Raw genomic sequence first — 13,504 nt, 5'->3', positions numbered from 1 at the left:
AAGGACAAGTACAAGAAAGGCCGGGGGAGACGATCTTGGACGGGAAAGGTTCCAGCTGGTGGCGCCTTTTCGAAACTTAACTAGGCCGATTGTATAAACGTGGACCACGAGTGGCGTGAGCACCCACGCCGATCATACCATCATTAGGGCCCCTACCGACCGAGATTCGATAGCTTTGTAAGTTTGAGGAATAAGATCTACAGGTCGAGATCCAAATCTGGTGGATGGTCCGTGGCCACCAGCGACGATGTCGCCACCACATCGGACGACGAGGGACGTGTGTGTGGACACACAAGAGTAGTACTGCGGTTGAGATTTGAGATTACGGTCGCGGCCACTTGCGCTCGTAGCGCTGGCGCTGGCTCGGGTTGCCCGAGGTACCACCGCAGTGGATGTAGACGAGCTGCCTCCCGTTGAGATCGATCGACCGAGTCTCGAGAGCGTGGAAGAGGGTGTGCCACGCGAGGCAAGCGTAAACAAGGTCGAATTCGATCTGCGTCGCAAGCCAAAGCTCTTGGTGCATGGCGAGGAGAGGCTTCCAGAGCGACCCGAAAGCGACTCGCTTCTTTGGCGACAACATACGCGCCCTCGTCACCAGGCCTGCCAGAGCGTTGAGTCTCGGTTCAATCGCCGGTTTACAAACCGTTCGGTTCCAGTTGCTGCCACTGCTGCTGGAGATACGCTGCACTGCCCACACAGGGCACTGCGTAGACGTCAATGTCAGGACGTAGATGCTTGGCGAGGTAATATGCCGTGGTGCCTGTGCCACTTGGCAAGAGTACACTGAGAGGCTACAAGTCGACATCTGAGCCTCGCACGCTCGCCCACCGGGTCGCACCTTGGTTTATCGGAAGCAAACGCATTGATTTCGCTGGCCAGGACTTGGACACCAACTTCTGCATCGGCCGAAGCACCACCTACCACCCATGTTCATGTCAACTTCTTGACTGCGCGCAAGAACGGTGGTACCTTGCGGTATGCCAATCCACTTGGGGGTTGTCACCAATGGCCCAAAATCTTTGGATTCTGCCAGCGCCTCATACTCGGATGACGAGAGCTCGACGTGCCGCATACCAAGGTTCGAAGCGAGCTTGAAGTTCGTCGCGACCGGCGCCGTCTCGGGCTGGAGCTCGATGGTCTTTGTAAAGTACGTGAACGGCACGCGCTTCAGATGCGCGAGCTGGGCGATCGCGAGCATCGCATTGCTTTGCAGCCCACCGTAGCTTAATGTCTACGCCCACGCCATGAGCCCTGGCATCTATCGACAGGCTGCGCAGTACGATTGAAGTACGCTGCGTCCTTCTCGACGAGCCAGTACAGCTTGCGAAACTAGTCGGGTCGTGACGAGCAGATCGAGTAGATCACACAGCACCTTGTTGCCCGAGAGGTAGAAGAGGTCGTCGCGCTTGACGACGACGTCGAGGCCACGGACGCGAACCCGCTGGAACGGCGTCGCGCCGCGATGTAGCATTCCTTGTGCCCAATCGAATCTTGGCCTGTCCTAAATAGGATTACGAGCCACTTGGATTCGGCACTGCCTGTCTTGAGCGGTTACCAAGGCCATAAACTGGCATATGTCCTAAACAAGCAAATAATTGGTGTCGGTTCGAATCCCAGCTCGAAACGGCAAGCAAACCCATGACGAAGCGACAGGCGTCGCCGGAAGACCTCGGTCCGCTCGACCGGCGACCATACAAGCCCTTGGACATGGATGTGGCCTGGTGCAGGGTGCTCTATGGTGGCTACCTCGATTCGTTCGCCGTCGTGCGGACGCTAAGCATGGTCTGCCACGCCTTCCGCGAGCTCGCCCGGCACCATGCCCGTATCATGGACCTGCACTCGACACGCGAGACCCACGAGCTCCTCGCACGCTGCGTGCTACCACGGTATCCGTCCATTGTGCGCCTCTCACTCAAGTGGACGCTCTGTACGGACGCGACACTGGCGCTCGTGGCCCAGCACCTGCCCCGTCTGACGCACCTGAACCTCCACGGGTGCAAGAGCATCTCGGACGATGGCTGTATGCACCTCGCACAGCTCTCGCACCTGCAGTTCCTGGACCTCTCGTTTTGCCCGCGCATTGGCGACGCCGGGCTGCAGCACCTCCGCGCCCTGCGTCTCGAGTCGCTCAAGCTCAACATGTGCCGAGACGTGACCGACATTGGCCTCTTGGAGCTTCATGGCATGTCATCGCTGCTGGAGCTCGGCTTGAGCTGTACACAAATCACGTCGGCGGGGCTCACGGGCGTGGCCAGCAACTGCGCCATGAGTCTACAAGTGCTCGATCTCTCGGGCTGTGCGGTTGACGACGCGAGTGTTGCTGCCGTGTTAAAGGCCGCGCCGAGGCTCTGGTACGTCACCCTCGCGCACTGCGAGCTCCTCACTACGCACTTTTGGCAGCTCACAAAGTCGTTTGGTCTCACGTCTCTCCGCGTGCTCGAGCTGCGGGGCAACCGCAACATGCTCGCACTCAGCGCGGACCCGAGCGCCCCGTCCGCGCGGTCGACCGAGCGCCAGACCCGCCTCTGGTCGGTGCTCTTCGCCAAGCAGTGCCCGCACCTGGCCTTTCTCAACATTGCGTCCTGCGACTGCCCGCCAGAGCTCAAGAAGAAGCTCATGGAGACCATGCCCAAGCTCGTCGTCGACGATGGCGTGGCCGACTTCCCGATCGGGTGCAGCTGCGAGCGCGCCCGCGACGCCGAGAGCCCACCCACGTCTCGACGCGCACGCCTGCCACGCCAAGCCCGCCCGCACTAGACCAAGGTCGCATCATAAACACACGCTGCTGGCGCATTACATAATGTACAGTCCACAATACGACACCTCGCTCGGTCGTGCTTACGCTAGCTGCCACCAGAGCTTGCCACCACGCATCGCGATCGCGGAGCGTGCCAGGCGTGGCTAGCCTGTACCCTGCACGGCCATGGCTAGCCTACTATGGCGCTTCTGCATCGCGACTGGCGTCCTCCACGGCTCCATGCATCGCGCCGAGGAGGGCAGCGACGATTGCGCAGCTCGCTTGTTCCTTGCGCGTCTGCGTCATCGCAAGGATGTTCTTCGGCGTGTCCACTGCGCTTGGTGCGAAATTTTAAAACACTTGGAAAACGTATGTGCGTTCGTCGAGCTGGTAATAAATTACACACGGGCAATCCTCGCGATACAGACACAATGCCTTTCAATAGAGGGATGGCCAGCTTCTTTTGTGTTGTTTTTGGAGAGCAATGTCACTTTGCCGAGGGACCACCGTGCGACTGAGAATGGTGGCCTTCTCACGGCACGGCCGCTGATTGGCTAATATTCCGGCCGCGATTAAAGTTCCAATAAGTTCAACTATTGGGCGAAAAGAGACCGAGTGAGCGGCCGACAGCGGACGGCAAGAGCGAGCGTGGACACGAGACCGCGCGACGCAGGTACCTCGACCATGGCGCAGACGCATGGCAGCTCATGGACGACTAGATCCCAAGCGAGAGGACCGAGACGCCCGCAGCAGCAGCAGCAGGTGCGACGAACCGCGCCGCCTGGAAGGCTCATGCGCGCTTGTGTAGAGAATGAACGGAGGTTCATCCAGCAACCATGGATCCCACGACAGCCCCGGACGCGCGCCAGACCGCTCGGGCCAGTTCAACGTGAACTTTGGCTTTCGCAGCGGCGGCTTTGGCGTGCGCGGCCGCGGGCGCAATAATATGAACCAAGGCAACGGAGGTCGGACCGGCCCGCGCGGTCGGTCGCCGCCGCACAACCAGTCGATGTACGGCGGCGGCATGCAAGGCCGTGGCAACAACTACAACCGCAACCGCAGCACCAGCGGCGGCAACTACATGGCGTACAAGCAGCGGCCGATGGGCCGATCCCGCGACCGGTCCCGCTCCAAAGATCGAATGGATCGGCGAGGTGCGTCGCGAGACCGATCGCGCGACCGCTTCCGGGATCGATCCCGCGACCGCCGGCGCGACTCGTTTCCGCGCGACCATCCGGACGAGTTGCAGTCGAACTCGTCGCCCGAGAAGCTCGACCGGTCGTACGCCGACAACATCGATGTCAAGCAGGCAGCAAGGAAAGAGGTCGAATCGAACGACACGGACTCGAGGGACGAAGAAGGCTTGGTCACGGAAGACTCACCGCGGAAGACGCCGGTACGACGGCCGAGTTGGAGCAATGCGAGCTCGCCCGTCGTCAAGCCCGACGCGGCGAGCACCCGTCGGCGCGAGGCAGACGAGTCGCCGGTGCGGCGAAGGGACAGCGTCGACGTCAAGCGTCGAGGCAGCATCGCCGAAGCCACCAGTGAGAAGCTGCTGAAGCGAAGCGAGTCGATGATTGTTGCCTCGGCCACGCGCCGTCCGTCACTGGATCTGAAGCGATCCGAGTCGCTGACGCTGCCGAAGCCCGACGTCGACGACGCAGCGAATTTGGAGCCGCCGCGACCGCCGCCGTCCGACTTGACCAACGTCGAGGGCAGCTCGACACCGAGTGACGACCGCGACAGCCAAGGCATGAAGCGCGTGCGCCTAGGGTGGGGCCAAGGGCTCGCGGCGGCGTCATCGCCCAGTGCGGCGACGTTGGCGGCCAAACGCCCGCGCATCGGTTGGGGCCAAGGCCTCATGTCGCAGGCGTCCGAGTCGGCGACAACGCTGGAGCGGCGTTCGATGTCGCCTTTGCCGGCGTTGGTCAAGGCTACCGAGCGTGCGCCTGCTGCGACGCCACCCCGACCAACACCCTTGCCAGGCCTTCTCCCGACGCCCGTGACGGGGCTGCTGCCAACACCAACCACTGGGCTCTTGTCGACGCCAGCGTCTGCGACGCCGCCCGCGCACTCGACTACCGTGTCGTCGGTGTCATCGCCCGCGCGACCGGTCGGGCTCCTCCCGATGCCAACGTCGTCGGCCGCAGTGTTTGCATCACCACCCACAGCGGGGCTTCTTCCACACCCATCGACCGGTCTTCTCTCGTCGCCAGGTCTCCTCCCACTGCCCAAGTCGGCGCCACTCTTCGTGACCACACCTGTTCCAGTGACAGCACCAGTGGCAGCTTCCGTGACCGCACCGGTGGTAGTACCAGTGGCAGTACCAGTGACAGCACCAGTGGCAGTACCAGTGGCAGCGTCAGTGCCGGCCCCGCCCCAGCACCTATACTACCACCACCCGTTGTTGTCGTGTCTGCGGCTGCACCGCCGGAAGCACCCGTGGTCGACGACGTTGCGGGTGTCGCGCCAGTCGTCGCTGCGCCGCCGCGGAAGGAAGATCTTTTGGTCTCGATTGACGCATTGGACGCCGACATTGGCCGCGTCAAGAGCCAGATCGCAGCGACACGCGACGAGTTCGAAGCGCTCAAAATGCAGCCTCTGACCTTCTTTGACGAGGTGGAAGAGCCGGCTGTCGTTGTGGTGACCCCCAAGCCCAAGACGCGACCGGTGATTATGGACCCGGAACTCATGGCCACCGTGAGTGCGATGATGACGACCAACTGCGCCAAGGCGACGGAGGCTGCCGCGAACCTCGATACGCTCGGCACTGCGGCCGTGCGGTACGCGACACCGGGTGACGCACCTGGCGTGTCGGAGATTCTGACACACAGTGCGTCACTGCGGCCTCGGGTGCTGTCGCGCATCATGGCGCGCAAGGCGGCGCACTACACCAAGATGCGGCAGCTCGCGGTGGAGTTTGTGCAGCTGAAGAAGGCGTGGCGGCACCGCGTCAAGCGCATCGAGAAGGACAAGAAGAAGCAGGAGAAGATCCGGTCCAAGCTCTTGCTCAAGCAGCAAAAGAAGACGCAAGCGACGACGGCCACCGACACCACGGCGGCGGCGGACGAGGCGGCGACCAACAGTAGCAGTGTCCGGACATCATCCCGCCTCACCAACAACTCGAGCAACCCGCCGCTGCTCCCAACGCTGCAGACAGGCCTCGAGAAGGACTCGGCGGCGCAGTGGGAGCAAGACAATCGGCGCAAGCGGTACACATCGATGCACAACGCATCGAACTGACAGTATGCGTAGGCTCAAGGGTGCGATGGTGGCCTCTGGATCGAGTGCGAGCCTGTATGTGATCCCGGACATGCTTCTCGACGAAGACAGGCTGTGCGTGCAGCGGTTTGTCAAGTTGCCGCGGCCGACGTTGACGGGCCTCGAGACGCCGTCGACGCCCATGGACGGCCAGCTCGCGGTCGCCGTCGAGAAGCTGACGAATCCGTGGAGCGACGTTGAAAAGTGCATTTACGTCGACAAGTTTCTCCAGTTCCCAAAGCAGTTTTACCAGATCGGCACGTACCTCAAGAACAAGACGACGGGCGACGTCATTGCGTTCTACTACAACACCAAGAAGGTCGTCGACTACAAGGCGATCATCCGCGAGCAGCAGCTGCGGCGGCGCGGCGCCGGCATCAAAAACACGTGGAACTGCTGGCACCTCTCGGTCTGTGTCGCGATGGCACTTGGCGTCCAGTTTCCCGACTCGATCAAGGCCATGCTCTTGCAGCCGTCCAACTTTCGGTCGCACCAGGCCGCCAACTGCATCTTGCACGCGGTCAAGGGCGTCAAGGACGCGGCGGCCAATGACGACACGGCGTCGACGACCAACGACGACGACAAGGAGTCGAAGGATGGATCGACGCTCGGCGTGCCGCCCATGGTGCTGGACCTCACGACGCTCCTCTCGGACAATGCGTATAGCACCGGGTACGAGACCTCGAGCGTGAGTGTGCGCCAGCGCTTTCTGGACTTTCGCGCGTCGAGCCAGTACCAGCCCGACCCGCCGCCAGTCGCGCTTGACAACGAGCCGATCAAGGTTGTTTCCAAGCTCAAGCTCAAAAAAGACGTGGCCGTCGCTGACGCCATGCCGTCGCCGGCCTCCCGGCGCAAGTCGGGCACGCGCGCGGCCAACCCGATGAAGAAGGATTCCAAGCGCAGCGCCAAACTCAAGCGGGAAGACGCACCGAAACGCGCCAAGGTGTCGCCGACCAACGTCCAGGACGACGCACCACCGCCGCCGACGGTGCCCGAGGCGTCGTCGCCGATGCGAGAGAAGAAGTCGTCGGCCTCGAAGCCGCCGCCGCCAGCCCAGCTGCCGCTGCTGCCACCACCGCCCATGGTGGCGCCGCCGCAGCTCCTCAGCAAGCACACCAACCAAATGTTGCAGCTGAGCGTGCCGCTGCACGTGCCGGTGCTGCACACGCCGTCGCCCAGCGGTGGCATGCACCATCCGTCGCTGCTACCGACGCCGATGGGCCAGCCGCCGTCGGTGCTCAGCAGCCTTCCGCCAGGCAAGCGCGTCGTGCAAAAGTGGACGGAGCAAGAGAAATCCGACTTTCTCAAATTCTTCTCGGTACGCTCTTCAAGAGTTGCGAAATCGTCTCACGAGCGGCGAGCAGGTCTATGGGAAGGACTGGAGTGCGCTGACCAATAGCATTCCGACCAAGACCGCGGCGCAGATCAAAAACTACTATCAGAACTACAAGAACCGCCTCGGCCTCCAGGTACACAAGGCGACGACACGTCTATCGTCAACTTGGACTCGATTAGGACATTCTGAAGAAGCGCACGGAGCGGATCACGTCGACGGGTAGCGGTCCCAACACGCCGCAGTCGGGGCCGACGCCGGGCCAGGCATCCCCAACGGCGCTCGGGTCGCCACCGCCGACATACGCGTTCCCGATGTCGATGCCGCCGCTGCAACCGCAACAGACGTCGGCGCCGGTCAACAACAGCAACGAGTACAACACTGTGTACCCATCGACAAACGCGCGGCACAAGCTCTTGCAGCTGCAGTGCGAGCTCTCTCGGATCACGATGCAGCAGCTGCCGCCGGAAGCGCCGTCGAATTCGTCGAATCCGACGTCGATGGCGTACTCGACAATCAACTCGCAAGCGTCGCAGATGAAGCTGCTCCAGTATTCGCTGCAGCAGCAAGTCCAGATGCTCCAGATGCAAATCCACCAGCAAGAGCTGCAGAGCAACGCGCCGTACGCACCGCGGCCTCTCCAAGAGCGCATGCACCTGCGACCAGCAACCGACAACTACTACGACCCGCGCTACAGCGACATGAAGATGGAGGCGCCGCAGCAGCCACCCATCGTACCCCGGCCGCACCTGGACACGTCTACTGAGCGGTCGTCGAGCCTGCCGCCGCTGGCCGAGGCGCCACCGATTGCGATCCCGCAGCCGACGTCGCGGAGTCTCATGTCGTTTTCGTCGATCTTGAACGAGAGCAACGGGAGTCCGTACGGCGCGCAGACGCCGCCGACCTTGACGCCTGTGCACAACATGTCTCGGTCGAGCGTCTCGAGCCTACTCAACCGGCACCACCGATCGGCGCACACGCCACCGGCCAACGCGTCGCAGCAACCACACGCGGTGCAATTACAACAGCAGCAGCTCCAGCAAGGACCGTCGGCCGCCATGAAGCTGCACCTGAGTCACCCGCTGCGACAGATGGCCCACCCATCGCAGCAGCAGCAACAACATCCGCATCAGCAGCAGCAACAGCAGCAACAACAGTCACAGCCACAGCCACAGCAACAACAACAGCAGGGCTACTATGGCTCGGCACCGTCACTCCCGAGCCATTTGCACCAGCACGGACCGTCGAGCCGAAATCCGTACGCGTCAGTGCTGAACGAGGCAGCACACAGCGACATGACGTACTCGGGGCAGTCGTTCCAGCAGCAGTTGCAGCAACGTCAGATGCAGCAAACGCCGGTGCATTACGCCATGGACAAGGCACCGCCGTCGGACGCGGAGTCCGTCTGGACGATGGAGCAGCAGATGCGATACGAAGAGGAGGCCCAGAGCTTGCACCGCGCCGCGTTGGAGAAGGAAGCGTTTGCCCGGCGCGCGGAAGAAGAGGCGACACGGGCGGCTGCCGCGGCTGCTGCCGCAGCTCGGGCGCTTCAGGAAGCCCAAGCGGCGCGGCAGGAAGCCATGCACTTGGCAGCGAACGCTGCGCGGTACACGAGCCACATGCAGCAGCGACAAAACATGCACATGCCGTACGGACACCACCACCCGCCGCCGTATCTGCATCCGATCCCGCACATGGCCCCGTCACCACCCGAGACGGACGGTCCGCCACCCGCCGCTAGTCCCCGCGAGTCGTCGAGCACCGCACCGAAGTAGGTAATAGAAGTAGTGAGTATCTTACTGGTCTTCCGAGAGGACGGGCGCAGGGGTCACGCGGAAGTAGGGCTTGATCTCGTGGAAGCCGTTGGGGAAGAGCGCCTTGGCGGCCTCGGAGCTTATGTCGGGCTCCACAAAGACATCGTCGTTGATCTTCCAGTTGGTCGGAAGCACGACCTGGTTGTAGGCCGCGAGCTGGAGCCCGTCGAGGACGCGGATGAACTAGTCGTCGGCGATGAAATGGAGGCAGAGGAGAATGGTCTTACCTCGTAGAGGTTGCGGCCAATCGACATGGGGTAGTAGAAGGCGAAGCGGATGACCATGTCGACGTCCATGAGAAAAGCCGCGCTATATGGAAGCACCGCGTTGTCTGCGCTGGACGGCGCGGCTGCCGGGTTTACGAGCCCAAGCATGCGCGAGAGGAGGCCATTCTCGTCCGCAAAGATGGGAAAATTGACTTGCGTGTCCTGCGTCTCGTTGACGTCGTCGAGGAACCGCGCTTGGTTCTTGACTACGAGAAGGTACATGAGAACATCGATGCGCAGGAGGAAGGAAGCAGACGCGAGCCAATGCTGAGACCGAGGACGCGGCAGTTGCGGACGTCGAACTGGGGCTTGAGCTTGGCGAGCATGCCCAGCTCCTACGTTGCTGGGTCAATACAGCAGCCATATCGCTCGTCGTACGTACCGTGATCCAGACCGGGTGAAAGTCCTGGGGAAACGTGAGGAGGAGCGCCCAAGCGCCGTCGATGAAGTCGTGAAGCTTGATCGCGCCCATCTGCGTCGAGCCCGTGAGCTTGGGGATCTTCGTCCCGACCTGGAGCGCCGGCGCCGGTGGCATCGCGCGATCTTTTGCCTACAGACTATTTCCGACGCGCGAGAATAGTGTCAGGGTATTGGGTTAGGATGTAGGATCTATCGTGCTCGAGCCTGCTATGGCTAGTGTCTGTACGGGGCTTTAGGATAAGGGGTGAGCATCGTAGCATGGAAGAGGCGTGTACTAGGCCGATCGCGTCGCCGTGTCGGTCGACGGCGATGCCAGCTCGTCGTACGTCAAGGACTGGCGCGTGACAACTTCGCGGCCGTCGGCCAGCTTGTAGCGCGTCTCCCACTGCTTGGAGACCGTGATGGTCTTGACGGGCGTCGGTGGCGGCAGCACCATGAGACAAGGTAGGTATCGTCGGAGGTCGTCCTTGTCGCTCATGGCGCTAGCGAGACAGGCAAGGCCCATGCAGATGCAGTACATGAGGTGGAGCATCGCCATGCTCTTCCAGGCGAAGTAGAGGTACGAGCGCAGGTCCAGCATCGTCGTCCACGCGTCCATCGTTGTCGTCTTGCTTGTGCTGCGGCTGTCAAATTCTCAAATGGTGCAGACTGGATCGCAATCTTTTTATTTATTTTAGACTCGGCATTTGTATAGTTTTGTATTCCGATATACCATTCGTAAAAGTATCTTTTGCCGGTTACGTTGACAGGCATCCGATTAATTCGCGCGTGTTCGGTTTCACCACCGCCCAGGCATCCCCAGCAACCCTGTGCTCCAGTGGGATTGTGCTGATGACCTTGAGCATCATACGTTGGGCTGTGCCTCTCTCAACTGCCGAACGACACATTGGATATGTTTCCACACGTAAAATCGAATGGACTCGGTGCATCGATCGACTTGACTATGTAGTTGGTTTTAGATTGAGGGAGGTGGTGCATCTTGCCATTCATGGTCCTACTTGGCTCCCTCCTGACGCCTGTTGCTACCGGTACCGTAGGGGCTGTGGACAGACAGCTTCTGCTACACACACGTCTACTTTGGCCACGTCATTTTGTGTTCATGTGTCCATCTAGACACGTATATTATTGTACATTATTGTACATTAGTATGGTAGCAAGTAAATATTCACAAGAACTAGCAACGATACACGAAGGCGCCCACGATCTTGGGATTTGGGATATAGCAGCTTGTGGTGGCTTCACGGTTGTGGCTTCTCGACGCGGCGATGCCATTGGTCGATTCGATTGGCCGTTCCTGATTGGCCCGTTTCAGTATGCTATCAGCGGTTGCGATCAGAGCGCGACTTCTGTCCGTACACGCCATACATCCGCTATGCACCTCCTTATCACGGGCGGCGCGGGCTTCATCGGCGCCAACTTTGTCCACTTGATGCTCGCCAAGTACCCCAGCTACCGCATTGTCGTGCTCGACAAGCTCACATACGCCGGGAACCTGGCCAACCTCGCGGCCGCCAGCTCCGATCCGCGCTTCGCTTTCGTGCCGGGCGACATTGGCGACGCCGCGATCGTCGAAGCCACGATGGCGACCCATGCCATCGATGTCATCGTCAACTTCGCCGCCGAGACACACGTCGACCGGTCGATCCTCAATGCGGATGCGTTCGTGCAGACAAATGTCCTCGGCACCTATGTGCTCCTCGAGGCCGCGAAGCGCCATCACATTGCGCGCTTCCACCACATTAGCACGGACGAGGTCTACGGCCATGTGCCCGACGGCCACTCGTCGCTCGAGACGGACAAGCTCGACCCGCGCAGCCCGTACGCGGCGAGCAAGGCCAGCGCCGACTTGCTGGTGCTGTCGTACTTTACGACGTTTGGCCTGCCCGTCACGATCACGCGCGGCTCCAACAACATTGGTCCGTACCAGCACCTCGAGAAGGTCCTGCCTCTCTTTACCACGAACGCGCTCGAGGACCTGCCGCTGCCCGTGTACGGCGACGGGCTCCAGCGACGCGAGTACCAGCACGTGCAGGATCACTGCGAAGCCATCGACCTCGTCCTCCACAACGGCGCGCCTGGCGAGATCTACAATGCGGGCGCAGGCGAGACGCTCGACAACCTCTCGATGCTGCGCTTGATTTTGCAGACGCTACGCAAGCCCGAGAGTCTCATTCGCCACGTGACCGACCGACCGGGCCACGACCGGCGGTACAGTTTGAACATTGACAAGATGGCGGCGCTCGGGTGGCGGCCGCGGCACTCGCCGCAAGAGGCGATTGTCGCCAGCGTCGAATGGTACGTGGCCAACGAAAGGTGGTGGCGGCCCGTCAAAGACGGCGAGTTCCAAGCATATTACCAACTGCAATACGGGGACCGTCTGGGCACTAGCTCTTCCTAAACGAACTTGTCGTCGTCGTCCTCCAACGCGTGCAACTCGGGTCGTCGCAGTGCGCCTAATACACAATCTATCAACTTGAAACTTTACGGGCGGTTCGTACATTGCTGCCGGTAGAGCGAGTGGCCCACGGCGACGGTGAGCGCAACGAGAAAACAGACGCAGACGACTTGCGTGGGCAAGGCCATCGTGTCGAGAGAAATCGGCATCGCGCCGCCGAGGGCAGCGAGGTTCCATGCGACGGCGCAGGCGAAGAGGGCCGCTTGCAAGAGCCCAGCGACGACGAGGGCGACGCCGCCGTAGACGGTCAGCATCTGGTAGCTGTCGCTAGAGCCAATCGTGTAATAAGTGAACACAATTGATGTTGCCGTACCTGGGGTGGACGCGGAGGTCGGCGGCGGCGTCCAAGAAGAAGAAAAGTGCGTGGTTGACGCCGGAAAGCAGCACGACGAAGCGCAGCACCTAGCTGAGGTTGAGTCGTTTGTCATAGTACCAAGCAGTCACACATTAGTCGAGTGGGTGCTGAGTGCGTACGCGAGCAGCGCCACAAGAGCGGTAAACGAGAGCGCTATGACCAGCCGGAGGTAGCGCGTGTCGGCGCAGAGGAAGAAGCACACGAGAAGCCCAAGGGTCACGCTCGTGCAGACAACCGTCGGGAGGTAGTAGAGACTAGTACGCCATTGACGTGCAACGCACCAATGGCGCGCCCATTTATACCTGGCACACATTTGAACCAGTCCCCACGCCATTGTCCCGAGATAACCCTATCATCAGTAATTGAATCGGTCAACCGTCACAGCCAATCTCTGAACCAGCCAAAGCACAAAGCCCGGCGATCCCTCTTCAAAGTGCGTCTCGGAGCCTTCTTCGGGATGAATAGCCATGCCGTCCAGCTACAAAACAATACGTTCCGATTTAGATTGAGATGGCGCACGGCCCACCTTGCCGCAGGAGAGAACGACCGCGATGCATCGAAGGAGCTCGTGCGTAAAGTAGGCGCTAGAGACAACGAATGTGAGTGTAAGAAGAGAAGGACGACGAAGAATCCGCACAGGAGCTTGAACGGATAGACGACCGGTGCGTACCACCTACGCACTAGTGAGCGCGAGACGCCTCGACCACGTTTCCGTACAGCTTGAGCAGCAGCACGATGTAGATGCCGACCAGAGCAACCCAGACTGTCTGGTCGTCGTTGCAGCACGTGGGCGTAAAGTGCGTCGCCAGCATGATCGTCGGGCGCTCCATCGTCAAAAAGAGTGGAAACCTTCGATGCACCTG

At 61.0% G+C, this 13,504-nt stretch overlaps 7 protein-coding genes across 7 annotated transcripts; 3 read left to right on the top strand and 4 right to left on the bottom strand.

Annotated features, from left to right (window-relative positions):
• Positions 1-322: 322 nt before the first annotated feature.
• Positions 323-1,471, bottom strand: SPRG_01151 (hypothetical protein; the record flags this gene model as incomplete). Its single annotated transcript, XM_012339348.1, has 6 exons — positions 323-600; positions 644-791; positions 829-917; positions 970-1,231; positions 1,267-1,329; positions 1,373-1,471. The coding sequence occupies 6 exons, from the start codon at positions 1,469-1,471 to the stop codon at positions 323-325; spliced, it is 939 nt and encodes a 312-aa protein (XP_012194738.1).
• A 167-nt stretch (positions 1,472-1,638) lies between these two features.
• SPRG_01150 (hypothetical protein) lies at positions 1,639-2,807 on the top strand (the record flags this gene model as incomplete). The annotated part of the gene is made up of 1 exon (XM_012339347.1): positions 1,639-2,807. The coding sequence occupies one exon, from the start codon at positions 1,639-1,641 to the stop codon at positions 2,755-2,757; it is 1,119 nt and encodes a 372-aa protein (XP_012194737.1). The 3' UTR covers positions 2,758-2,807.
• Positions 2,808-3,338: 531 nt separating this feature from the next.
• On the top strand, positions 3,339-9,106 carry SPRG_01149 (hypothetical protein; the record flags this gene model as incomplete). The annotated part of the gene is made up of 7 exons (XM_012339346.1): positions 3,339-3,410; positions 3,457-3,499; positions 3,546-4,972; positions 5,026-5,949; positions 5,993-7,316; positions 7,363-7,467; positions 7,514-9,106. The coding sequence occupies exons 3-7, from the start codon at positions 3,549-3,551 to the stop codon at positions 9,104-9,106; spliced, it is 5,370 nt and encodes a 1,789-aa protein (XP_012194736.1). The 5' UTR covers positions 3,339-3,410; positions 3,457-3,499; positions 3,546-3,548.
• Positions 9,106-9,955, bottom strand: SPRG_01148 (hypothetical protein). Its single transcript, XM_012339345.1, has 4 exons — positions 9,794-9,955; positions 9,668-9,746; positions 9,373-9,617; positions 9,106-9,328 (listed from the first exon to the last, which is right to left on the bottom strand). Exons 1-4 carry the CDS (start codon positions 9,944-9,946, stop codon positions 9,128-9,130), a joined length of 678 nt encoding a protein of 225 aa, XP_012194735.1. The 5' UTR covers positions 9,947-9,955; the 3' UTR covers positions 9,106-9,127.
• Positions 9,956-10,105: 150 nt separating this feature from the next.
• On the bottom strand, positions 10,106-10,429 carry SPRG_01147 (hypothetical protein; the record flags this gene model as incomplete). The annotated part of the gene is made up of 2 exons (XM_012339344.1): positions 10,106-10,313; positions 10,350-10,429. The coding sequence occupies 2 exons, from the start codon at positions 10,427-10,429 to the stop codon at positions 10,106-10,108; spliced, it is 288 nt and encodes a 95-aa protein (XP_012194734.1).
• Positions 10,430-11,203: 774 nt separating this feature from the next.
• SPRG_01146 (dTDP-glucose 4,6-dehydratase) lies at positions 11,204-12,229 on the top strand (the record flags this gene model as incomplete). The annotated part of the gene is made up of 1 exon (XM_012339343.1): positions 11,204-12,229. One exon carries the CDS (start codon positions 11,204-11,206, stop codon positions 12,227-12,229), a length of 1,026 nt encoding a protein of 341 aa, XP_012194733.1.
• SPRG_01145 (hypothetical protein) lies at positions 12,150-13,495 on the bottom strand. The gene is made up of 9 exons (XM_012339342.1): positions 13,359-13,495; positions 13,279-13,314; positions 13,168-13,225; positions 13,039-13,119; positions 12,944-12,990; positions 12,733-12,895; positions 12,600-12,688; positions 12,330-12,553; positions 12,150-12,284 (listed from the first exon to the last, which is right to left on the bottom strand). Exons 1-9 carry the CDS (start codon positions 13,469-13,471, stop codon positions 12,226-12,228), a joined length of 870 nt encoding a protein of 289 aa, XP_012194732.1. The 5' UTR covers positions 13,472-13,495; the 3' UTR covers positions 12,150-12,225.
• Positions 13,496-13,504: the final 9 nt, after the last annotated feature.

Source organism: Saprolegnia parasitica (assembly GCF_000151545.1).
Source record: "Saprolegnia parasitica CBS 223.65 unplaced genomic scaffold supercont2.2, whole genome shotgun sequence".
Classification (NCBI taxonomy): Eukaryota; Oomycota; class Saprolegniomycetes; order Saprolegniales; family Saprolegniaceae; genus Saprolegnia; species Saprolegnia parasitica.
Note: the sequence above shows the minus strand (reverse complement) of the source record. Positions and strands in the feature narration are given on the sequence as shown.

Excerpts from the sequence above, each read along its gene's own strand:
- SPRG_01148 (XM_012339345.1), bottom strand. The coding sequence starts at position 9,946 with ATGCCACCGGCGCCGGCGCTCCAGGTCGGGACGAAGATCCCCAAGCTC. Across the intron at positions 9,747-9,793 it reads TTCACCCGGTCTGGATCACG|GAGCTGGGCATGCTCGCCAA; the intron begins GTACGTACGACG and ends CCAGCAACGTAG. Across the intron at positions 9,618-9,667 it reads CGGTCTCAGCATTGGCTCGC|TCAAGAACCAAGCGCGGTTC; the intron begins GTCTGCTTCCTT and ends ACCTTCTCGTAG.
- SPRG_01145 (XM_012339342.1), bottom strand. The coding sequence starts at position 13,471 with ATGGAGCGCCCGACGATCATGCTGGCGACGCACTTTACGCCCACGTGC. Across the intron at positions 13,315-13,358 it reads ATCGTGCTGCTGCTCAAGCT|GTGGTACGCACCGGTCGTCT; the intron begins GTACGGAAACGT and ends ACTAGTGCGTAG. Across the intron at positions 13,120-13,167 it reads TCGTTCTCTCCTGCGGCAAG|CTGGACGGCATGGCTATTCA; the intron begins GTGGGCCGTGCG and ends ATTGTTTTGTAG.